Source organism: Haemorhous mexicanus, chromosome 29 (genome assembly GCF_027477595.1).
Source record: "Haemorhous mexicanus isolate bHaeMex1 chromosome 29, bHaeMex1.pri, whole genome shotgun sequence".
In the NCBI taxonomy this organism is placed as follows: domain Eukaryota; kingdom Metazoa; phylum Chordata; class Aves; order Passeriformes; family Fringillidae; genus Haemorhous; species Haemorhous mexicanus.
Genome location: NC_082369.1, coordinates 363,124 through 387,274, shown reverse-complemented (window position 1 = coordinate 387,274; position 24,151 = coordinate 363,124). Strand labels below are relative to the sequence as shown.

Genomic DNA, 24,151 nt, shown 5'->3' with positions numbered 1-24,151 from the left:
ATCCCCCGTGTGGAGGAGAACACCCCAAAAATCCCCCCTGTGGAACAGGACACCCCAAAAATCCCCCCTGTGGAGCTGCCACAGCCTGGCAGCGGCATCCTGGGGCAGGAGGAGCCGGATTTCCCGCGGGGATGAGCTGCCCCCGGGCGGGAGGAGCCAGAATTCCCACAGGGAATACCTTCGCAGATGAGCAGGATGTTGTTGTAGCTGAAGCCGATGGGGCACTCGCAGCGGAAGCTCCCGATCTGGTTGATGCAGACGCCGTTGGTGCAGATGGCTGGGATCTCGCTGCACTCATCGATATCTGCAGCAGTGCAACATCAGCATCCCACCCCTGCATCCCAGGAGTGCTCCTCAACCTCAGCATCCCCCCCCGGCATCCCAGGAGTGCTCCACAGCATCAGCATCCCACCCCTGCATCCCAGGAATGCTCCTCAACCTCAGCATCCCACCCCTGCATCCCAGGAGTGCTCCTCAACATCAGCATCCCAACCCTGCATCCCAGGAGTGCTCCACAGCATCAGCATCCCACCCCTGCATCCCAGGAATGCTCCTCAACCTCAGCATCCCACCACTGCATCCCAGGAATGCTCCACAGCATCAGCATCCCACCCCTGCATCCCAGGAATGCTCCACAACCTCAGCATCCCACCCCTGCATCCCAGGAATGCTCCACAGCATCAGCATCCCAACCCTGCATCCCAGGAATGCTCCTCAACCTCAGCATCCCACCCCTGCATCCCAGGAATGCTCCACAGCATCAGCATCCCACCCCTGCATCCCAGGAATGCTCCACAACATCAGCATCCCACCCCGGCATCCCAGGAGTGCTCCACAGCATCAGCATCCCACCCCTGCATCCCGGGAATGCTCCACAGCATCAGCATCCCACCCCTGCATCCCAGGAATGCTCCACAGCATCAGCATCCCAACCCTGCATCCCAGGAATGCTCCTCAACCTCAGCATCCCAACCCTGCATCCCAGGAATGCTCCACAGCATCAGCATCCCACCCCTGCATCCCAGGAATGCTCCACAACCTCAGCATTCCACCCCTGCATCCCAGGAATGCTCCACAACCTCAGCATTCCACCCCTGCATCCCAGGAATGCTCCACAGCATCAGCATCCAAACCCTGCATCCCAGGAATGCTCCTCAACATCAGCATCCCACCCCTGCCTCCCGGGAATCCCGGGAATGCTCCACAGCATCAGCATCCCATCCCTGCATCCCAGGAATGCTCCTCAACATCAGCATCCCACCCCTGCCTCCTGGGAATCCCGGGAATGCTCCACAGCATCAGAATTTTGGGAAGGCTCCACCCAGGACACGGCCCCTGCTGGCTCTGAGTGTGTCCCTGCAGTTACAGCTGAGCTCTGGGACCAGGCTGGAGATGGGGAGCCCAGGGGGTCACTGGAATATTGGGATGGCTCTGGGGTCCCAGCACGACCCAGCACCAACTCCCTCTGATGCACTTCCCTCCCGGGAAGAGAAGATGGACTCATCTCCCACCCCTTCAGTCCCTGGCACTGCCCAGCCTCTTCTCCTTGCCCCAACCTGTAATTCCCCAAGTAAGAAGCTCCCAGGGGATGACAGGAGCAGCCCTGGCCCCGTGGGATGCAGGACTGACTCACCAATGGGCTTCCCTGTGTGGATGTCAATGATGAATCCAGGGGCTTGGTTCCCACACAGGATCTGGTACTCGGCTGGAAAGGGAACACCGAGGTGGTGGCTGTGCCCAGGGAGGGCCAAGAGTGCTGGGATTGGGCTCTGAGAGGCACCAGGGGCTCCCCACGGTGCCTAGAGCCACCCCCAGAGCCCTCCCCTTCCTCCCCATTTATTCTCTTGGTGTCCATGCCCCAAATTTCATGGGAAAACAGGAAAATTGACAGGACAGGGATCACAGGGGAAGGACTTAGGGTGGGACAGGGACCCTGTGGGGACACTTACGGCTGGCAGGGGTGGGACAGGGCTCGCAGGGTTTGTTCCAGGCCTTGCCAATGTTGTAGGAGCAGCAGCACATCTTCTTGGTCATGTTGAAGGACAGCTCGTTCTCGCAGGTGTCGTTGTAGTTGCGGTAGCAAACGCTCTTCCTCATGTCTGCAACGGCAGTGCCAGGCTCGGGACAGCCCTGGGAGTGGCACTGCCAGCCCTGGGAGTGGCACTGCCAGTCCTGGGAGTGGCACTGCCAGCCCTGGGAGTGGCACTGCCAGCCCTGGGAAAGGCACTGCCAGCCCTGGGAGTGGCACTGCCAGCCCTGGGAGTGGCACTGCCAGCCCCAGGAAGGGGAGGAAAGGCCTCCAAATGGAGCCCAAGAGCACTGAGTGCCACATCCAGCTCTGAATCCCAGCCCCTGTTTCCAGCACTTCTGCTCCATCCCCTTGGCACAGCCCCCTCTGGGATGGCAGTGCCAGCCCCCTCCCCAGAGATCTGGCCCATTCCCCATGGATTTGAGCCCTCCCCACGAACCCAGAGCCGTACCCATGCAGTTGTTTCCCCCGTTGACCTGCATGTACTCGGGGGGGCACACGCAGGTGTAGTTGCCCAGGGTGTTGTAGCAGGTGCCAGGGCCACAGATGCCGATGTGGGCAGAGCACTCATCAATATCTGTGGGAGGAAGGAGTCAGAGCACTGGGCACGGGTGGAGAAGGGCACAGATGGGGTGGGGGTAGGCTTGGCACGAGGGATGGGTGGGTTTGGCACAAGGACCAGGCTGAGGACAGGTTGGTGATGAGGAAATCTGGAAAGGGAAGGGGAAGGGATGCTCCCAGTCTCTCCTGGGGCAGCTGGCACTCACACTCATCCCCTTGTCACACATACAGGGTGCCACCCCTTTGTCCCCAGCCCCGGGAGCAGGTGCCACCCCTGTCCCCAGCCCCTGGAGGAGGTGCCACCCCTCCCCAGCCCCTGGAGGAGGTGCCACCTCCTGTCCCCAGCCCTGGGAACAGCACCACCCCTGTCCCCAGCCCCTGGAGGAGGTGCCACCCTCTGTCCCCAGGCCCTGGAGGAGGTGCCACCCCTGTTCCCAGCCCCAGGAGGAGGTGCCACCCCCTGTCCCCAGCCCCTGGAGGAGGTGCCACCCCTGTCCCCAGCCCCTGGCCCCAGTACCCTCGCAGATCCGGGTGTCCTCGTTGAGGTAGTAGCCCAGGGGACACTCGCACTGGAAGCTGCCGAAGGTGTTGACACAGTTCCCGCCCTGGCACAGCCCTGGCAGCTCCTGGCACTCGTCAATGTCTGAGGAGGGACAGCAGTGGCACATTGTCACTGCCTGTGCCACCCCCCAGCTGCAGAGAGCTCAGCCCACCAGGCCCAGCCCTGCTCTGGGTCGTGGCCGGAGCACGGCCAAGGAGAGCCACACTTTGTGTCCATCACTCGGGGTCACTGGGCACCCAGCCCCGGTGCCATGGCACAGAGTGTGCCACAGGGCTGGGGTCCCCCCGCACCCCATCCCTCAGGAAGGGCCGTGGGAACAGGGAAAACTCACCCTCCAGGATGACAGTGATTGGGTTGGGCCGGAACCCTTCTCCCCCAGGGCACAAGGTCTTGTACTCGGCTGTGGAGAAAGGCAGGCAGGGGGGCTGAGGGGGCTGAGGGGCTCCCCTGAAGCAGGAGGGAGGGGAGAGCCGGGAGAAGCCCAGCAGGAACAGCCATGGGGCTGTGGCCAGGGCTGGGATGGAGCAGCTCCCTCCCCCTCGCCTGCTGAGCCATCCCACAGCCTGCCCTCCCTTCCAGGGGGCATTCCACATTCCCTCCACAGCCCACTGCACTGGGAATGAAGGATCCAGCCTGGAACCCCCAGACACAACAGCCTGGCCTCCCCCACCCCATTTCACCTCTGCCCTCCCCCAGATGGAGCAGCAAATCCCAAACTCAGCACCTCCAGTCCGGGCTGAAGATCCATCGGGAGCGACCCTGCCCCTCTTCCCTCCTTCCCCCCCGTGTCCATCCCAAGCTTTTCCCCACTCACTGGTGTTGGCTGGAGGACAGAGCTCGCAGGGGTTGCCCCAGGCCCGGCCCAGGGAGCAGCAGCAGGAGGCCCTGGTGACCCCCACGCCGATCTCAGCACTGCAGGAGATGCCCCCATCCCCTCGGTCCTGCGTGTCCAGGAAGCAATTCCCAACCCGGGTATCTGCACAGACACACGGCTGCTGAGCAAAGAAACCTCTCCTGGAAAGCTTGGGGTGCAGGAGGGATGGGATCGTGGGATGGTTTGGGATGGAGGGGACCTTAAACGTGACCCCGTTCCACACCCTGCCATGGCTGCAAAGGAATGGGAAATCTTCCAGGGATAAGGAAGAATTGGGGGCTACTGGGGCCCTGTGCTGGCAGCTGTGTGGGATCATGGAACACCAAATGGTTTGGGATCCTGAAGGATCATCCTGGCCATGGGCAGGGACACCTTCCACCGTCCCAGGCTGCTCCAAGCCCCGTCCAACCCGGCCTTGGGCACTGCCAGGGAATAAAACAGCTCCAGAGCTGCCCTGGAGCAACATGGCAGCAACAAGAGGGGCACCCACAGAGGTGACAGTGACACCAGGTGGGACACACTCAGCAGGACATGGGCTCTGCTGCTGCTGCAGGGTTAAACCCCTGGGGGACAGCCAGGCAGGGCCAGCTAGGCAGGGACAACCAGGGAGGGACAACCAGGGAGGGACAGCCAGGGAGGGACAACCAGGGAGGGCCAGCCAGGGAGGGACAGCCAGGGAGGGACAACCAGGGCGGGACAGCCACCCTCGTTGTGTCCAGTTCCAGCTACACAGGACCACCAAGGACCCCCAGGGTGGGTCTGGGTGGGGGGTCCCACTCACCCACACAGCCCACCCCCGTGGGGTTCAGCTCGAAGTCCTGGGGGCAGTTGCACAGGTAGCTGCCAGGGGTGTTGACACAGAGCCCGTTGATGCAGTTCACGGGGTCTGCACACTCGTTGATGTCTGAAAGGATGGACAGATGGACACTGAAGATCAAGGTGAGCACTGCCAGCAAAGCCCAGCCCAGCCTGAGCTCTGTGCCCAGGTGTATCCCCACCCCACGGTGCCCCCTCCAGAGCACCCCTTGCCCTGTGCCACCCCTAGCTCCCTGCCCAGGGGAGGGACAGAGCCACCCCCAGCTGTCCCTCCTGGCCACCCCAGCAGCCAAGGCACCACAGGGACCGTGGGCTGGCTTCAGGCTGCCGTGGAGGAGATGAGCAGAGCCCTGAGCAGGGGGCCAGGAGCCCTGACCTGTGCAGTTGCCCCCACTCCTGTCCAGCTCGTATCCATCGTCGCAGGCACAGCGGAACATCCCGGGCAGGTTCTGGCAGGTGCCAAACACACAGATGTTCTGGAAGGTGCACTCATCGATGTCTGCAAAACAGGGACAGCTGGGGACAGGCTGTGGCAGGGTGAGGGCCAGGACAGGCTGCTCCTGCTCCCACCTCCTGCCCAGCTGTGACCAGCCCAGGATGGTCCTGGTGCCATTTGAGACAACCTCCTGGGGGAGCTGGGCCACGCCAGCCTCTCCCACTCTCTCCCCTCACCGCTGCTCTCCTGGTTTTCCATTCTGCAGGAATCCAGGCTCAGCCCGACCTCTCTGAAGGCTGGGCACCAACCGCTGCCAGCGGCAGAGGTGGCACCGCAGGAGCCTGGCACCAGCAGGTGCTGGGGGCTGGCTCATGGATCGGGAGGTGCCAGCAGAGGCCAGAGAGGGCCAGGAGGGGGTGAGAGGCCGGGCACTCACCCTGGCAGGCCTTGCTGTCCTCGGTGGGGTTGAAGCCCATCTCGCACTCGCAGCGGTACCCGCCGGGGGCGTTGAGGCACTGCCCGTTCTCACACAGGTTCACGTTGTCTGCACACTCATCCACGTCTGCAGGGAGGGACACGGGGCTGGGGGCTGCCCTCAGCCAGCCCGGGGGAGCCCAGCAGCGTGCCCACCCACTGCTGGGAGCCTGCAGCTCCTGTGGTGGCCCTGAGCCTCCCCAGACAGCTGTGAGGAGGTGCTGGATCCCTGCTGGAGGTGTCTGTGGCACAGACCAGGCTGTGCTCTAGGGGACCCCAGCCAAGGCAGCACCAAGCAAGGCTGGTGGCTCAGAGGGGCTGTCCTGGATGGGAAGATAATGTGTGTACTCTGTTCCCATCTGTCAGAGGTGGGGCAGTGATCTGCTGTTCATTGGGCAGTTTTCTTTATCTCTTCCACTACCAATCCTCCCTCCAGGAGATCTCTTCTGTTCATGGGCCATTAATTATTAATTACCTTCTGTTAATGGGCCATTGAGTGTCACTGCGTGGCTGATAAAATTACATCATCTCCTTGGGAGATGCTCCACCCAGGGGGAGGAGCCAAGCATTCCTACCTGGATACAATCTGAGATTTTGGGATACCAGAGCAGCCTTTGCCCACTGCATTCCCAGAGGAGCAGCTTTCTGCTCCCCTGCATTCCCAGAGGAGCAGCTTTCTGCTGCCCTGCATTCCCAGAGGGAGAGCAGGCCCATCTCCAGCAGCCCTGGAGCTCCAGAGGAAAACTCCCCCCTTGTGCAGGATCCCTGCTCCAGCAGAACCACAGCTGGCACTGCAGGAGGGCTGAGCCCCCCTGGGATGGGACTGTGCCACCACCCTGAGCCCCCCTGGGATGGGACTGTGCCACCACCCTGAGCCACCCTGGGATGGGACTGTGCCACCACCCTGAGCCCCCTGGGATGGGACTGTGCCACCACCCTGAGCCCCCCTGGAATGGGACTGTGCCACCACCCTGAGCCCCCTGGGATGGGACTGTGCCACCACCCTGAGCCCCCCTGGGATGGGACTGTGCCACCACCCTGAGCCCCCCTGGGATGGGACTGTGCCACCACCCTGAGCCCCCCTGGGATGGGACTGTGCCACCACCCTGAGCCCCCCTGGGATGGGACTGTGCCACCACCCTGACCCACAGGGGGTCAGCTCCTGCTCTGACTCTGGCAGGGGTTTGTTTGTACTGTTGCATTTGTATTTTTAATTTCCCTAGTAAAGAACTCTTATTCCTGCTCCCATATCTTTCCCTGAGAGCCCCTAATTTCTAAATGATAACAATTCGGAGGGAGGGGGTTTCCATTTCCCATTTCAGGCATTTCCCTGCCTTCCTTGGCACTCAGAACCTGTCTGTTCAAGCCCGGGCAGGGGCTGGGCTGTGTCCCAGTGCTGTGGCAGTGCCAGCCCCGGGCTCACCTGAGCAGGAGAAGCCGTCGCCGTTGAAGCCGTCGCGGCAGGCGCAGCGGTACGAGCCAGGTGTGTTCACGCAGTTGGCGTTCAGGTTGCACTTGTGCTCCTCAGTCGCACACTCATCCAGGTCTGGGCATGGATAACAGCCTGTCAGTGCCTGGCCTGGCTAGTTTGGAATGGCCTTGGGCTGCTGGAGGAGCAGGACTCACTTATGGAAGCACAGAGGGGTTTGGGTGGGAAGGACCTTAAGGATCATCCAGTTCTACCCCCAGGGACACCTTCCACCCAGCCCTGTCCAGCCTGGCCTCTTCTTGGCTTTGCCCTGAGCCTGAGCAGCTACAGGGGCACACACATGGCCCAGGAGACTGTCTGGAGGCTTCAGTACATCCCTGAGAGCCTCTGTGGCCATCACCAGGACACTGCCAAGCCACTGACCGTGTCACCAACTACCACATCTGCACGGCTTTAAATCCCTCCAGGGATGGAGACTGGGCCAGGGCTGGACACTTCCATGAAGACATTTTCCCAATATCCAACCTAAACCTCTGCTGGCACAGCCTGAGGCTGTTCCCTCTTGTCCTGGTGTCCCCTGGGAGCAGAGCCTGGCCCCCCAGCAGCCCCCTCCTCTCAGGGAGTTGAGCAGAGCCACAGGGTCCCTTCTGAGCCTCCTTTGCTCCAGGCTGCAGCCCTCCATCTCAGCCCAGCCTCCCCAGGTGCCTGCAGAGCACCTGGAGAGGGCTGAGCCTGCCCTGGGGAGCACTCACCGTTGCACTTGAGCCCGTCCCCGAGCCAGCCCGAGCGACACTTGCACTTGAAGCTGCCGGGGACGTTGATGCAGGAGGCGTGCATGTCACAGTTGTGGGCCCCAATCTCGCACTCGTCGATGTCTGCAGAGGAAGGAACCAGGGCTGGCCCAGCTCAGCTCTCCCAGCACAGCAGGGCTGAGCCTGGGGCGACCCCACTCTGGGGTTTGGGCTCCAGCAGCTCCCAGGGCTTTGGGGGAGAGGCTGCCTGGGGTTGGACCCTGGAGCTGAGGAGCTCAGCCCTGGCAAACGTGCAGGAGGAAGGGCAGGCTCCTGGCTTGGCCATCACCTGGGAACAGGTGGGTGCTGGCCCTCTGTGCCTGCCCAGCACATCCCACAGCATCCCCCACACAGCACCCTGGGGTGGGGCTCTCTCCAGGGCAGCTCTGGGAGGGGGGTTCCTGGTTTTTCTCACTGGCAGCCCCAGCTCTGGGCCTGCAGAGCTCCCACCTGTGCAGCCCGTGGTTCCCTTCTTGACGAAGTAACCCAGCTGGCAGTGGCAGATGAAGGAGCCCTTGGTGTTCTCACACTCGCCGTGCAGGCAGATGTTGGGGTTGAGGTCGCACTCGTTCACATCTGCAGGACAAAAGCAGCCATGGGACACCCCGAGGACCCTGGCGTGGCTCTGGGGACAGGAGGCAGAGCTGGGACACGCCCAGGGCACAGCCAGGGCCTCACCAATGCAGGTCTTCATGTCCAGGGATGCCATGAAGCCGTCGAAGCAGAGGCAGCGGTACTCGCCCGGGATGTTGGTGCACTGCCCCCCGTCACAGATCTCGGGGTTATCCTCACACTCATCAATATCTGCAGAGAGGAGACCAAGGTGAACACAGGGAAAGCTGGAGCACGAGGGGGAAGGAGGAAATCCCAAATGGTGAGTGGCTGGATGTGGCAGTGCAAAGCAAAATCATCCATCCAGGAAAACCCTTTCTCTGGAAGGGACTTAAAAACGAGACCCCTCATCCTGGAGCCAACTCTGAGGGACACAGAGGTCCCTGGGGAGCACCTGCAAGAGCCAAGGTGGCCACTGACCTGCACAGGACCTCTTGTCTGGCATCAGGGCGTAGCCTTCGCTGCAGCTGCACTCGTAGCTGCCCTCGGAGTTGGAGCAGTGGGTGTCACAGCCCCCGTTGGTGATGGTGCACTCGTCGATGTCTGGGGACAACCACAGCACCCTGAGCTGCGAGGGACCCACAGGGATCCAGCCCAACCCCTGGCCCTGCACAGATGAGGGCCCAGGCAGCAGTTTGGGTGGGAGAAGAGGACACAAACCTCCCCCAGCCCCAAGAGAACACCTCATTCCTCCTGCCCAGCCCCTGGCAGTGCCCTCGCAGCCAGTGACAGTCCCTGTGCCAGCAGCACAGGTTTGGCTGCCACTCATCCAGGACATTCCCTGTTTGCTTTACCCTCTGAACACAGCACCCACGAGCCCGGGAGGGTTCTGGGCTCATGCCACGGCTCTGGAAGGACCCTTTGGAGGAGCACTCACCCACACAGCCCTGCCTGTCCGGGGTGGCCTGGAAGCCCGAGTCGCAGGAGCACTGGTAGGTGCCGATGACATTGACGCAGCGCCCGTTGCGACAGAGGTTGTCACTGAGGGAGCACTCGTTGATGTCTGAGGGGACAAGAGCACTTGGAGCAGCCAGCTCTGCTCAGGCCATCATCTGGTGCCCAAATTGAATTTTTCCCCACTGGTCAAAGGGAGCAGTAAAATGAACACCAATGCAACAAAACGCTGGGAATGAGCTTGGTCTGGATGAGCTCTTGGTCTTGGAGTGAGCTCCTCCTGGATGAGCTGGACCCACTTATCATGGAAAAACAGAAGGCTTTGGGTGGGAGGGACCTTAAGGATCATCCATGGTCAGGGACACAGGCAGGGACACAGGCAGGGACACAGGCAGGGACACCTTCCCCCAGCCCAGGCTGCTCCGAGCCCTTGGCCACCTCCAGGGATGGGGTGTATGGGACAGGAAGGAGATACCCCCAGCCCTGCAGGAGCCCTGCCTGTGGGCTTTCCCTGCCGTGCCCCTCACCAATGCAGGTGTTGCCCTCGGCTGTCAGCTCGTGCCCAGGGGGGCAGATGCACTCGAAGCTGCCGTCGGTGTTCATGCAGATCCCGCCCCGGCACAGCAGCGGGTCCCGCTCGCACTCGTTGATGTCTGCAGAGAAAAATGGCATTGGTCCCTTCCAGAGGCTTCTCCACTGGGGGAACATCCCAGAACGGGGAATATCACACAGGTAACAGGGCAGGGAGTGCAGGGCTTGGATCCCAGAACAGGGAATATCACACAGGTAACAGGGCAGGAAAAGCTGGGCTCAATCCCAGAGCAGGGAATATCACACAGGTAACAGGGCAGGGAGTGCAGGGCTCAATCCCAGAGCAGGGAATATCACACAGGTGACAGGGCAGGGAGTGCAGGACTCAATCCCAGAGCAGGGAATATCACACAGGTAACAGGGCAGGGAAAGCTGGGCTTGGATCCCAGAGCAGGGAATATCACACAGGTAACAGGGCAGGGAATGCAGGGCTCAATCCCAGAGCAGGGAATATCACACAGGTAACAGGGCAGGGAAAGCTGGGCTTGGCTCCCAGAACAGGGAATATCACACAGGTGACAGGGCAGGGAGTGCAGGGCTCAATCCCAGAGCAGGGAATATCACACAGGTAACAGGGCAGGGAAAGCTGGGCTTGGATCCCAGAGCAGGGAATATCACACAGGTAACAGGGCAGGGAAAGCTGGGCTTGGCTCCCAGAGCAGGGAATATCACACAGGTGACAGGGCAGGGAGTGCAGGGCTCAATCCCAGAACAGGGAATATCACACAGGTGACAGGGCAGGAAAAGCTGGGCTTGGCTCCAGTGGTCTCCTGGTTGGAATCTGAATGTTGGGAAATCCCAGCTTGTGCCTTGACCACAGCAGAACCCAAGAGCCCCTCAGTGACAGCAGAGAAAGGGACTGAGGTTGGATATATTTTTTAAAAACTCATTTTCCTCTCCTGTTTATTTTCCTGACTCCAGCACTGAAGTTAAGAATGGGTGATTTTCCCTGACTTGGCTAAAACACTGATGAGATTTTCAGGTAAAGAGGGCTGGGATACACCTGAAACTGGGGGTGACAGGTGACCAAACACCCCCAGATCAGTGGGAGCCTGCTCCTGCTGAATCCCAGGCTGCATTTTCACTGCTGGTGCTGTCCCCTGCTCCAGGCTGCAAAGAATTCCTCCCTCAGGGGGCTGAAGCCAAATTCTTTTGCCAAACACAGGTGGGAAGAAGTTAATCCTTGACCACAGGCAATGACAAAACGTCACCACCCCCTTTGGGGTGAGATGACTCAGCTCCCTGTCACCCAGAAAAAAAGGATAAAGTGGAATTGGACAAGTAAGAATGAGCATTAAATTTCAAAAAAAGAACAATGAAATTTATATCCTTCCATAAAGATTAGAAATCCAACCACTGCAAAGAGGCAGCAGGTCACGGGTGAGGACTGTGACATTCCCAGGCTCCCAGAAGTGGAGCAGAAGGAAGAGGATGATCAGTGGGAGCTGTGGAAACCCACGCTACAAATTGTACGGAAAAGACAAAGCCCCTGCCAGGGGCAGTGATTTACTTTAAAGAGCACAGAGAATAAAACATGAAAAACAAATAAATGGTGTTGAATCATGGCTTGAAGTGGTTTGAAAGTCCAAGCCAAAGCAGAATATTAAGAGCAGGTCAGTGAGACAAGTGAGTCTGGCTGGACAGAGGACAGGAACGTGGAATGCCAGGAATTAGAGGACAGCAGGAGTCTGGCTGAGCTCTTGGAGACAAACTGAGGTACTGAGGTCACTGATGGGATTTTTTAAGCTCCAAACAAGAATTATTCAATTGAAAACAGATGAGACTCTGACAGAATACAAACAAGCCTTGGGCAGACGGGGGGAGCTGTAAGGAACTGCGTGAGGATCAAGGGAGGTTAAAAGGGCAGGAGAAGGGAGCCCCCATAACTGAGAGGGGGCTCAGGGTGTGCCAGAGCTCCTGATGGAAACGGGAATTGATCTGGGCAGTGCTGGGGAGCTGGGCAGCTCTGGCTGGGCCCTGCCCTGCCCCAGGAGGGTCAGGAGGTGCCCCCGGGGGCTCAGCCCCCTCACCCATGCAGTTCTTCATCATCATGAAGCCGCTCTCGTAGCCCTCGAAGCACTCGCACTCGAAGCTGCCCGGGGTGTTCACGCACGAGCCGTGGCCACACAGGTCGGGGGAGATGCGGCACTCGTCGATGTCTGGGGGGCAGTGAAAGGTTGAAAAACCAGAGAAAACCCGGGGAGAGGGAAAGAAAGTTAGGCTTAGTAGGCCCTGGAAAATGGTAGGCCTTGTACCATGTGAAACTGCACCTGTGTGGTCAGTGTATGATAAATGATGTAACTGTTAGATGTGATTAGATATAATTATTGATTATATATAATTTTATATATATTTTTATATATATATATATATATATAAATAATTATTGATTATATTGTATATAATTATTGATTAAATAATCACATTGTCAGTGTATGACAAATGATGTAACTGTTAGATGTGATTAGATATAATTATTGATTATATATAATTATATATATATATTATAATTATTGATTATATTGTATATAATTATTGATTAAAGAATCACATTGTCAGTGTATGACAAATGATGTAACTGTTAGATGTGATTAGATATAATTATTGATTATATGTAATTATATATATATATATATAATAATTATTGATTATATTGTATATAATTATTGATTAAAGAATCACATTGTCAGTGTATGACAAATGATGTAACTGTTAGATGTGATTAGATATAATTATTGATTATATGTAATTATATATATATATTATAATTATTGATTATATTGTATATAATTATTGATTAAAGAATCACATTGTCAGTGTATGACAAATGATGTAACTGTTAGATGTGATTAGATATAATTATTGATTATATGTAATTATATATATATATAATAATTATTGATTATATTGTATATAATTATTGATTAAAGAATCACGAGAAACTATGGTAGGGGTTTGAGGGGGACCACGAGAAATCCATGCTTGGGTGAAATCAATGGATACAATAGAGCAACGTAAGTTTAATAATTCATATGTAAGTTATATAACAATAGAATGTACTCTGCCCTGGGGCAGGGCTGAGCCTTCACCCCACAGGCAGGAGGAGCCTTGTGGAATCATGGAATTCCAGGATGGTTTGGGTTGGAGTGACGCTCAATCCCACCCAGTGCCACCCCTGCCACGGGCAGGGACACCTGCCACTGTCCCAGGCTGCTCCAAACCCCGTCCAGCCTGGCCTTGACCCTCCTGCTCATGGTCCTGCCCTTGGCTCCTCCCCACAGCAGGGACTCCTCTGGGTATCCCCATCCCTCTGAGCCCCCCAACAGCAGCAACAGCAGCCTGGGGGGTCCCTCACCTGTGCAGTTCCTCTCCTCAGCATCCAGAGCGAAGCCGTTGCCGCAGATGCACCTGAAGCTGCCGATGGTGTTCCTGCAGGTGCCGTGGGTGCAGAGCCCCGAGAACACCTTACACTCGTTCACATCTGGGGGGCATCGGAGACATCCAGCCAGGGGGGCTCTCCATCAGCCCCCTGAGAACGCCCTCAGCTCAAGCACCAACCCTGACTACCCTTCCTCACCTGCTGGAGTGTGGTTTCAGGGTTTACCTCAGAACCTGGGTCCCTCCCCTGAAGATTCCCTCCCAGGTGTGTCACTCACCTCTCCCCTCCCCTCCCTGACCCCTGCTGATCACTGTCAATCCTGGAATTCCAGAAGGGCATCGAGTGATTGGCAGATTCAAAGGATGCCCTCCACCCCTGCAGGGACATTGGGCCATCCAGGTGTCCTTTGTCCCTTGAGACCTCCCCTCCTGTACCTGGCTGGTGGCTCCCTACCCCTTCCCTCCCCTCTCCCTGGGGTTAAAAGGAGCAGCACCCACACAGGTCAGGAGTTGTGCTGGAGCTGTTGAGCCAGAACAAAGCTCTGGAAAACCTTCCACCAGAACCAACTCCTTTCCTTCACCATCACCTTAAAGCTTCTCCAGCAGAGGGAAACCTGAGGAGCAGCCCCTCCACAGGAGGAGGCTCCATGCCACAGCCACCAGAGCTCCTGCACGCCTGGACTTGTCCCCACGTGCCCAGCTGGAGCCCCCAGCCAGCCCAAAGTGTCCCTGGGGTGAAACACCACACAGCCATGGCCAAAAGTGTCTGTGGGTCAAACACCACACAGCCATGGCCCAAAGTGTCTGTGGGGTGAAACACCACACAGCCATGGCCAAAAGTGTCCCTGGGGTGAAACACCACACAGCCATGGCCAAAAGTGTCCCTGGGGTGAAACACCACCCAGCCATGGCCCAAAGTGTCTGTGGGGTGAAACACCACACAGCCATGGCCAAAAGTGTCCCTGGGGTGAAACACCACACAGCCATGGCCAAAAGTGTCCCTGGGGTGAAACACCACACAGCCATGGCCAAAAGTGTCTGAGGGGTGAAACACCACACAGCCATGGCCCAAAGTGTCCCTGGGGTGAAACACCACACAGCCATGGCCAAAAGTGTCTGTGGGGTGAAACACCACACACATCCATGGCCAAAAGTGTCTGTGGGGTGAAACACCATCCACCCATGGCCCAAAGTGTCTGTGGGGTGAAACACCACACACCCATGGCCCAAAGTGTCTGTGGGGTGAAACACCATCCACCCATGGCCCAAAGTGTCTGTGGGGTGAAACACCACACACCCATGGCCCAAAGTGTCTGTGGGGTGAAACACCACCCAGCCATGGCCAAAAGTGTCTGTGGGTCAAACACCACACAGCCATGGCCAAAAGTGTCTGTGGGTCAAACACCACCCAGCCATGGCCAAAAGTGTCTGTGGGTCAAACACCACACAGCCATGGCCAAAAGGGTCTGTGGGGTGAAACACCACACAGCCATGGCCCAAAGTGTCTGTGGGTCAAACACCACCCAACCATGGCCCAAAGTGTCTGTGGGTCAAACACCACACAGCCATGGCCCAAAGTGTCTGTGGGTCAAACACCACCCAGCCATGGCCAAAAGTGTCTGTGGGGTGAAACACCACACAGCCATGGCCCAAAGTGTCTCAGGGATGAAACACCACACAGCCAGCTGGCCCAAAGTGTCTGTGGGGTGAAACACCACACACCCATGGCCCAAAGTGTCTGTGGGTGAAACAGCACACAGCCATGGCCCAAAGTGTCTGTGGGTCAAACACCACACAGCCATGGCCAAAAGTGTCTGTGGGTCAAACACCACACAGCCACGGCCCAAAGTGTCTGTGGGTCAAACACCACACAGCCACGGCCCAAAGTGTCTCTCAGGTGAAACACCACACACCCACGGCCCAAAGTGTCTCTCAGGTGGAACACCACCCAGCCATGGCCCAAAGTGTCTCTCAGGTGAAACACCACGGTGCCCCTGTTTGGTTCAGCACCAGGCCAGCCAAGCCCAGTCCCCTCTGCAGCAGCGGTGCCTCCAGCACTCACCTTTGTAGAAGGGCCGTCCCGAGAGCACGTCGCCGCGGTTGGCGAAGCCGGGCCCGCGGGGACACAGCGCCTTGAACTCGGCGGAGCCGGCGCGGGGACACTCCTCGCAGTCGGAGCCCCAGGCCGAGCCCACGGAGCAGCAGCACATGTCCATGCGGAACTTGCCGGGCAGCGGCTCCGTGCACTCGTCCTCGTCCCAGCGCATGTAGCACTGCTCCACCCGCACGTCTGCGGACACAGCACGCACGCGGGTTGGCGGCCCCGCCCTGAGCCCTCACGTTTTTCCTAGCATTCCCGTAGGAAAGGCGTTTTGTGCTGTTCTTGTGAGCCAGCCAAGGCTTCCTGAAGGTAAGGAGAGCCTCAAATCCCTCTCAAGGAAGACATCAAGGCTGTCACTGTGATATTTTATGAAAAATCTTTTTGACAGGATTTTTCTCTTGAGAGGCCTCAGAAAGGAAATGTAAACAATAATTATCTGCTGCTGTGGAATGCCACAGGTGCATCTTTGATTGGCCTCAATTGGTTGGTTGTAATTAATGGCCAATCACAGTCCCGCTGTCTCAGACTCTCTAGTCAGTCACAAGATTTTATTCTCATTTTTTTCTCTTCTTTGCTAGCTCTCCAATGAAATCTTTTCTCTTTCTTTGGTGTAGTTTTAATGTATCATTTTCTTTTACTATAACACATATCATAAAATAATAAATCAACCTCCTGAAACATGGAGTCAAGATTCTCATCTCTCCCCTCGTTCTGAGACCCCTGTGAACACCACCACACCAGGGCTGTCCCCACGGAAGAGAGAAAGTTAAAAGATTTGGACTCCAGCTGGCTCACAGAGTGCGTGGACCCTCGTTCACCCATGGAGAGCTTTGTTTCTTCCTTATGACCAATGGGCAGTGAATGTGTCTGCTAAGTAAATCTAACTATCTTCAAAAACTATAAAAGCAACTATAAAAGCTGAAACTCTGCTTCAGCTGGGAGGTTTTTTGGGTCTTTCAGGTGTGGCTGAATTCCCAAGAATTCCTGGCAGGGAGGGAGCGCGTGGGAGGGCAGGATGGGGGTAGAGGGGGGGTCCTTACCCACACAGGTCCTGGCAGTGCCATCCAGGGTCAGCCCCTCGGGGCACTCGCAGCGGAAGGAGCCGGCCGAGTTCACGCAGCGCCCGTTGGGGCACACGCCCGGGAACACCTCGCACTCGTTCACATCTGTGGGGTGGGACGGGGAGGGGTGCTGAGGGACGGCACAGGGACACGGCCAGGGGGGCCTCAAGGGGCTCCTGGAGGAGCTGGGAGGAGCCCAGAGCTGCCCACCGCGCTCCAAGCTGCAACTTAGCCATGAAAACCAGGCAGAAACACAGCCAGGATCTGGGCACGGACACACAGACACGGACACACAGACAGACAAAGGGCCAGAGAGTGGAGATCCCCCCCAGGACTCAGAGAGGCAGGAGAAGAGCAATCACATTCCCAAGAAAAGCAGTTATTCCTTCCTGCAGCACCTTACCTTCACAGGTGACCCCCTTCATGCGGGCGTAGCCCCGGGGACAGGCGGTGTCTGCAAGGGACAGGGAAGTCAGCAAGGAAACCCTTCCAGCTTTCCCACAGAACCACGGAACACCCGGAGCTGGGAGGGACCCACGGGATCACCCAGCCCCCCTGCTGACCCTCCACAGCACCCCAGCAACCCCACCGTGTCCCTGAGAGCGCTGGCAGTGCCCGAGCACCTCTGGGCACTTCTCCCTGTCCATCCCCACTCCAGCATTTCCTCGGGAATGCCCGAGCCTGGCAGAGCCTCACCGATCTCGCAGCGCTCGCAGGGGCTGCCCCAGGCTGCCCCCAGGGTGGCACAGCACTCGGATTTCAGCGTGGCCCCGTTGATGTTGACCTCGCAGCGCCCGTCCTGGATGTTGAGCCAGCAGGTGCCCTTCATGCTGTCTGCAGGGACACACCGGGGGCTCAGGGGCTGCCCCGCGCCCCCAGCCAGGGCGTGGGAGCCCTGAGGGGCAGCCAGGAAGAGCTGTCCCTCCCCACTGCTCCTGGGAGTCGCTGATCCCTTAGGATGTGGCTGTTCCCACAAACCAGGCTGGTCCCCAGAGCTCTAAAAGCCTTCCAGTGCCACCCCTGCCATGGGGACACCTTCCCTGGTCCCACGGTGCTCCTGCCAGGGACCCAGGGGCACCCACAGCTGCTCTGGGAATTCCATCCCAGGCCTCCAGCACCCTCCCAGCCAGGAATTCCCCCCCAGCACCCCATCCATCCCTGCCCCGTGGCATTCCTGTCCCGGTGCCAGGCCGGGTGACGGCGCAGGGTGACGCTGGCAGTGCCACCCAGGCTGGCAGGAGCTGGCCCTGCTCACCCACACAGATGGTGCCACTGGGGTCCAGTTTGCTGCCCGGGGAGCACTCGCAGGCGAAGGAGCCGGCGTTGTTCCGGCACAGCCCGTTCACACACGGGTTGGACGTGCACTCGTTGATGTCTGCGGGGACAAAGGGACGAGGGGACAAGGGGACAGAGGTCACTGGGGGCAGTGATGGGGACACGGCCGTGGGGGGACACAAACTGGAGGAGGTGAGAGCACAGAGAGCGAAGAAAGGGGGGTTTAAATTGGCTTTTACATTGTATTAAATAGAAAAATAAAATTCAAAATGTGTTAAGATATATTATATATAAAGACATATTATATATAAGATATATTATATATTATATAATATTATATAATATTATATCTTATATATAAAGTATGTCATATAGAAATTACATAAAATAAATGTAAAATAGAAAACCAAAAAATAGAAATAAAACAAAATATTATTTAATGTACTAATTTATATAGTACATAATAAATATATATAAAATATATGCTATCCTATGCATATTATGTGATAGATATAACATAATATATATTATTTTATCTATTTATCATATGGTAAATATAATATATTATATGTTACATTATTATTATGTATTATATTATATATTACATATTCTATATTACATATAATATATATTATATACTATATATTATATACTATATTATATATTATACAGTATGTAGTATATAGTATATATTATATACATTATATGATGCAGAATGAATAATAAATTCTAAATTATATATAAATTCCATATAAATATATAAATTATAGGTATAAACATGTAATACAGAGAGCCCTAATAACAATATTAAAAAAAAATACAAGATTTAAAAAAATTATTCGGATTGAGGGTGGTTGGAGCACTTGTGTGCAAAGTGCCAGTTCTCAAATATTTGAGGCCTCGGCGCACAGGAAACCATTCCTCCTCCTCCAAATCACAGCCTTTCCATCAAATTCCCCAAACCCTGCAATTTTGGTCAGGCCTCAAGCTCAAATTTTGTGGCCTTGGAGGAAATTGCTCTGGTTTCCAGGCTCAGATGTTTGGGGGTCAGGTGTCCATTCTGCTTTGAAATACCGCTAAAAACCAGGGGGAAAAACCCAAAGAATGAGGTAAAACCCCCTGAACCCCAAAGGTGCAGCTGCTGCAGCCCAGAGCAGCGCAGAGGGGAGGGAGCAGGGGTTTGCAGCTCCAGGCAGGAGCTCAGGCCGTGGTGTTTGCAGCTGCTGGGGCTGCCCGGCCCCGGTACCTTCGCAGGTGTCGGTCTCGGTGCGGAACACGAAGCCCTTGGGGCAGGTGCAGGTGTAGCTGCCAGGGGTGTTCCTGCACAGCCCGTTGTCACACAGCAGCCTGTTGACACTGCACTCGTCCACATCTGGGGACACACGTGGCACCAGTGAGCTGCTTTGGGCTGGGGTAATTTCCCCCCCACAGTCACAGGAGGGACCCAGGGGATCTGATCCAGCCCCCGGCCCTGCACAGGCACCCCGACAATCCCAGCCTGTCCCAAGGGCTCCTGGAGCCCTGGCAGGGCTGGGGCTGGGACCCTTCCCTGGGGGAATTCAGTGCCCACCACCCTCAGGCGGAAGAACATTTCCCTGCTCTCCATCCCAAACCCCTGAACATTTCCTTGACCTCCATCTCAAATCCCAGAACCTTTCCCTGATCTCTATCCCAAATCCCAGAACCTTTCCTGGGATTCATCCCAAACACCTGAACCTTTCCTGGGATTCATCCCAAACCTCTGAACCTTTCCTGGGATTCATCCCAAACCTCTGAACCTTTCCCTGATCTCCATCCCAAATCCCTGAACCTTTCCCTGATCTCCATCCCAAATCCCAGAACCTTTCCCTGCTCTCCATCCCAGAACCTTTCCCTGCTCTCCATCCCAAACCCCTGAACATTTCCCTGCTATCCATCCCAAATCCCAGAACCTTTCCCTGCTCTCCATCCCAGAACCTTTCCCTGATCTCCATCCCAACCCCCTGAACCTTTCCTTGATCTCTACCCCAGAACCTTTCCCTGCTCTCCATCCCAAACCCCTGAACATTTCCCTGCTATCCATCCCAAATCCCAGAACCTTTTCCTGATCTCCACCCCAAACCCCCAGAACCTTTCCCTGCTCTCCATCCCAAACCCCTGAACATTTCCCTGCTATCCATCCCAAATCCCAGAACCTTTTCCTGATCTCCATCCCAAACCCCCTGAATCTTTCCCTGCTCTCCATCCCACCCCCCTGGCACAGCTCCAGCCATCCCCTGGGTCCTGTCCCTGCTCCCAGAGCAGAACCCAGAGCTGCCCCTGCTCTCCTGGAGGTGCTGAACACCGGCCCACGGGAGCAGGGAACAAATTCCTTGTTTTCCTTCCCCCACTGAACCGTCCTTATCCCAACCCATGAGCTCTCCAGCTTCCACCCTTCCCATTCTCCCCCCAGTCCAGCTGCTGGGGGGAATGTGGATGGTGCTGGAGGGGACCAGGTGCTGCAGCAGCCCCTGGCAGCCCGTGCCCCCCACGAGGGCCAGCCCTGACTCACCCACGCAGTTCTTGCCCGTGGGGTCGGACTCGTAGCCCAGGTTGCAGATGCAGCGGTAGCTGCCCCGCAGGTTCTCACACATCCCGTTGGGGCAGATGTCGGGGTTCAGGGCACACTCGTTGATGTCTGGCAGGCAAAAGAGGCACGCGAGGTGGAGCCCAGTGAATGCAAAGACAGAAACATTCCACCCCCTGGCTCTTCGCTGTAGGAATCGTGGAGTCCCGGAACAGTTTGGCATGGGAGGGACCTTAAAGCCCATCTGGTTCCACGCCCACCACTCCAGGCTGCTCCAGGCCCTGTCCAGCCTGGCCTTGGACAGCCCAAGGATGGGGCAGCCACAGCTTCTCCCTGTCCTGAGCCAGCCTGGGGCTCTGAGCTCAGGAGGAGAGAGCTGGACAAGGGGCTGGGACAAGCCCAGTTTTATGTCAAGGGCTCGCAGGTCCCTGTGTGACATCCCAGCGTCTTCTTCATCCCAGTTCTGAGCTCAGGCCCTTGAATTATCCCTGGGTTCAGCAGCGAGTGACCCGGAAGGGTGGCAGCCAGGTGGGCACCGTCCCTTCCCTGCAGCAGCATCCCTTCCTCTGCTCTTCTGGAGCCAACCCCCGGTGCCAGGGCAGAGATTTCCCCCTGGCAAGCCCCAGCCTCGCCCAGCCCAGGCAGTCTGTGCTGGCACCACAGGGTCCCTGCAGTGCCAGATGGCCACGGCTGCCCAGGCACTGCTGGCCTTTGTCCCCACGCTCTTGGAGCTCACTTCCATCCAGGGAAACCCAGTCTGGAGAGCTCTGAGTGCAGCCCTGGCTCCAGGCAGGATGGAATGACCAGAGCATGGCCTTGCTAGAAAGAGTCTCATCCTTCCCATGGGACTGCCTCAGGCCAGGCCAAGGAGCTCTGGATGGGAGCCCAAGGAGCCACCGGGGCTCTGCCTCTGGCTCCTTCCCTCTGGAAGGCTTGGCAGACCCGTGGCTGCCTGGCTGCTCTGAGCTCTCCCTGCTGATCCAAGCACTGCCCAGGGCTGGCACTGGAGCCTCTTGGAACTGAAAGCAGCCCCTTGGCAGCACAGTGTGTCACCTCCCTCTGCCTGGGACACCCCAAGGAGGAGCTGGAGAGCAGAGGAGGCAAACAACCAGGAGGGTCCCACTGCTCATTCCCATCACAGCAGGGATGGGAGCCCAGCCTCTCCTGGCACAGCTCCCACAGATCCATCCCTGCTCCAGGAAAAGCAGCTGAGGGTGCTGTGGGATGTGCCTGAGGAATCCTGCAGGCCCCTGAGGAATCCTGCAGGCCCCTGAGGAATCCTGCACATCCCTCTGGAGCCCTGCACCCACCTCTGCCGTCAGCCGTGATCCCGATGCCGCTGCTGCAGAGAGCCTGGAATTCCGCTGGGGACAGAGCACAGCAGAGCTGTCAGCGTGGCAGGACCCTCCCCACAGGGAGGATCACTGAGCTGAGTGCCTCAGCCCACCGAGGGGTTAATTCTGGGTTCGCTCATACAGCACAATCACAGAACGAGCCGAGCTGGGAGGGACCCCCTGGATCATCCAGCCCGACCCCCGGCCCTGCCCAGACACCCCTGCAATCCCACCTGTGCCTGGGAGCACTGCCCAAGCTCCCCCTGAGCTCTCCCAGCCCTGCTGCTGTGACCTTGTACATTTTCATGCCGATACTCCCACTTCCAACACCCCAGACCCAGATTTGGGCACCCATTCTCCATTTTTTGGCTGCCTGGTGCCCCTTTCCCCATTCCCGCAGCTCTCCAAGCTGCCCAAACCATGCCCTGAGCACCCCTGGCGTGTGGGAATCCATAAAATCAGAGGGTTTTGGGAAAGCTGCAAAATGCAGACCTCAGAGCCGCTGGTTCCTTCCACTCCTCTCTGAGGAACCTTTCCCAAACCCACTGCGGGGAGGGGCTGTGGGGGTTGGCTTTCTGGAGGGGCCCCCTTTGGAGGTTTCCTCCCAAATTTGCCCTGAACCAGGACACCCCGTAATAAAACTAACACTAAAAAACAAACCAACTCAAAGTGTGCTCCTGAGCAGCCCCACCCCGTTTGTAATTTACCCATAAATTACGGATATGGATTATGGATATGGATTTGGATTGTGGATATGGATTACAGATATGGATTATGGATTCTGGATATGGATATGGATTATGGATATGGATTACAGATATGGATTATGGATTCTGGATATGGATTATGGATATGGGTTATGGATATGGGTTATGGATTCTGGATATGGATATGGATTGTGGATATGGATTACAGACATGGATTATGGGTTATGGATATGGGTTATGGATATGGGTTATGGATTATGGATATGGATATTGATTGTGGATATGGATTATGGATTATGGATATGGGTTATGGATATGGATATGGATTGTGGATATGGATTACAGATTATAGATATGGATATGAATTGTGGATATGGATTACGGATATGGATTATGGATTATGGATATGGGTTATGGATATGGATATGGATTGTGGATATAGAATAGGGATATGGATTCTGGATATGGATTACGGATTATGGATATGGATATGAACTGTGGATATGGATTCTGGATATGGATATGATGTACGGATTATGGATCTAGATTCTGGATATGGACTGTGGATATGGATTCTGGATATGGATTATGGATTATGGATATGGATATGAACTGTGGATATGGATTCTGGATATGGATATGATTTACGGATTATGGATCTAGATTCTGGATATGGACTGTGGATATGGATTGTGGATATGGGTTCTGGACTACGTCCCAACCAACGACACGGCCCAGCCAGGCGTGGCCTCACCCGAGTTCTTGGCCGGGCAGGGCTGGCAGGGCTCCCCGAAGCCGTGGTCGGGGTTGGCGCAGCAGCACTCGGACTTGGTGACGGCGCCGGGGAAGGGGCGGGCGCAGGTGCCCTTCTTGATGCCCCCGTAGCAGGTGCTGCGCATGTGGGTGTCCACGCAGACGCGGCCGTCCACGCCGATGGCCAGGCCCCCCAGGCACTCGCAGCGGAAGGAGCCCTCGGTGTTGATGCACCAGCCGTTCATGCAGATCCCCGGCGTCTCGCACTCGTCGATGTCTGCGCGGGGCAGGGATGGGAGAGGGGTGAGCTCGGGGGGAGGGACACGGAGAGAGGGGTGGGGGACAGGGGGAGAGGGGTGGGGGACACGGAGAGAGGGGTGGGGGACAGGGGGAGAGGGGTGGGGGACACGGAGAGAGGGGTGGGGGACAGGGGGAGAGGGGTGGGGGACACGGAGAGAGGGGTGGGGGACACGGAGGGAGGGGTGGAACATGAGGAGAGAGGGGTGGGGGACACGGAGAGAGGGGTGGAACATGAGGAGAGAGGGGTGGGGGACACGGAGGGAGGGGTGGGGGACACGGAGAGAGGGGTGGGGGACAGGGGGAGAGGGGTGGGGGACACGGAGAGAGGGGTGGAACATGAGGAGAGAGGGGTGGGGGACACGGAGAGAGGGGTGGGGGACACAGAGAGAGGGGTGGGGGACACGGAGGGAGGGGTGGGGGACACGGAGGGAGGGGTGGAACATGAGGAGAGAGGGGTGGGGGACACGGAGAGAGGGGTGGAACATGAGGAGAGAGGGGTGGGGGACACGGAGGGAGGGGTGGGGGACACGGAGGGAGGGGTGGAACATGAGGAGAGAGGGGTGGGGGACACAGAGAGAGGGGTGGGGGACACAGAGAGAGGGGTGGGGGACACGGAGAGAGGGGTGGG

At 57.0% G+C, this 24,151-nt stretch overlaps 1 protein-coding gene across 11 annotated transcripts in view; it reads right to left on the bottom strand.

Moving 5' to 3' along the window:
- LOC132339641 (fibrillin-2-like) overlaps positions 1-24,151 on the bottom strand; it is a 92,887-nt gene that overhangs the window by 20,115 nt on the left and 48,621 nt on the right. For all 11 annotated transcript variants that reach the window (XR_009489697.1, XR_009489700.1, XR_009489703.1 and 8 more), the window contains 28 exons: positions 23,225-23,500; positions 21,740-21,793; positions 20,415-20,540; positions 19,131-19,256; positions 17,865-17,984; positions 17,306-17,443; positions 17,013-17,063; positions 16,589-16,714; positions 15,510-15,737; positions 13,425-13,550; positions 12,100-12,228; positions 10,006-10,131; positions 9,462-9,587; positions 9,005-9,127; positions 8,651-8,776; positions 8,423-8,548; positions 7,934-8,056; positions 7,176-7,298; positions 5,715-5,840; positions 5,219-5,341; positions 4,808-4,930; positions 3,967-4,128; positions 3,484-3,552; positions 3,108-3,233; positions 2,481-2,606; positions 1,950-2,099; positions 1,634-1,705; positions 179-304 (listed from right to left, as the gene is read on the bottom strand). Coding sequence is in view for 2 of the 11 variants with exons in the window: in XM_059870006.1 (XP_059725989.1) it covers positions 179-304; positions 1,634-1,705; positions 1,950-2,099; positions 2,481-2,606; positions 3,108-3,233; positions 3,484-3,552; positions 3,967-4,128; positions 4,808-4,930; positions 5,219-5,341; positions 5,715-5,840; positions 7,176-7,298; positions 7,934-8,056; positions 8,423-8,548; positions 8,651-8,776; positions 9,005-9,127; positions 9,462-9,587; positions 10,006-10,131; positions 12,100-12,228; positions 13,425-13,550; positions 15,510-15,737; positions 16,589-16,714; positions 17,013-17,063; positions 17,306-17,443; positions 17,865-17,984; positions 19,131-19,256; positions 20,415-20,540; positions 21,740-21,793; positions 23,225-23,500 (3,576 nt within the window). In the remaining 9 variants the exon portion in view is untranslated. The remainder of the gene's footprint in view (positions 1-178; positions 305-1,633; positions 1,706-1,949; positions 2,100-2,480; positions 2,607-3,107; positions 3,234-3,483; positions 3,553-3,966; positions 4,129-4,807; positions 4,931-5,218; positions 5,342-5,714; positions 5,841-7,175; positions 7,299-7,933; positions 8,057-8,422; positions 8,549-8,650; positions 8,777-9,004; positions 9,128-9,461; positions 9,588-10,005; positions 10,132-12,099; positions 12,229-13,424; positions 13,551-15,509; positions 15,738-16,588; positions 16,715-17,012; positions 17,064-17,305; positions 17,444-17,864; positions 17,985-19,130; positions 19,257-20,414; positions 20,541-21,739; positions 21,794-23,224; positions 23,501-24,151) is intronic.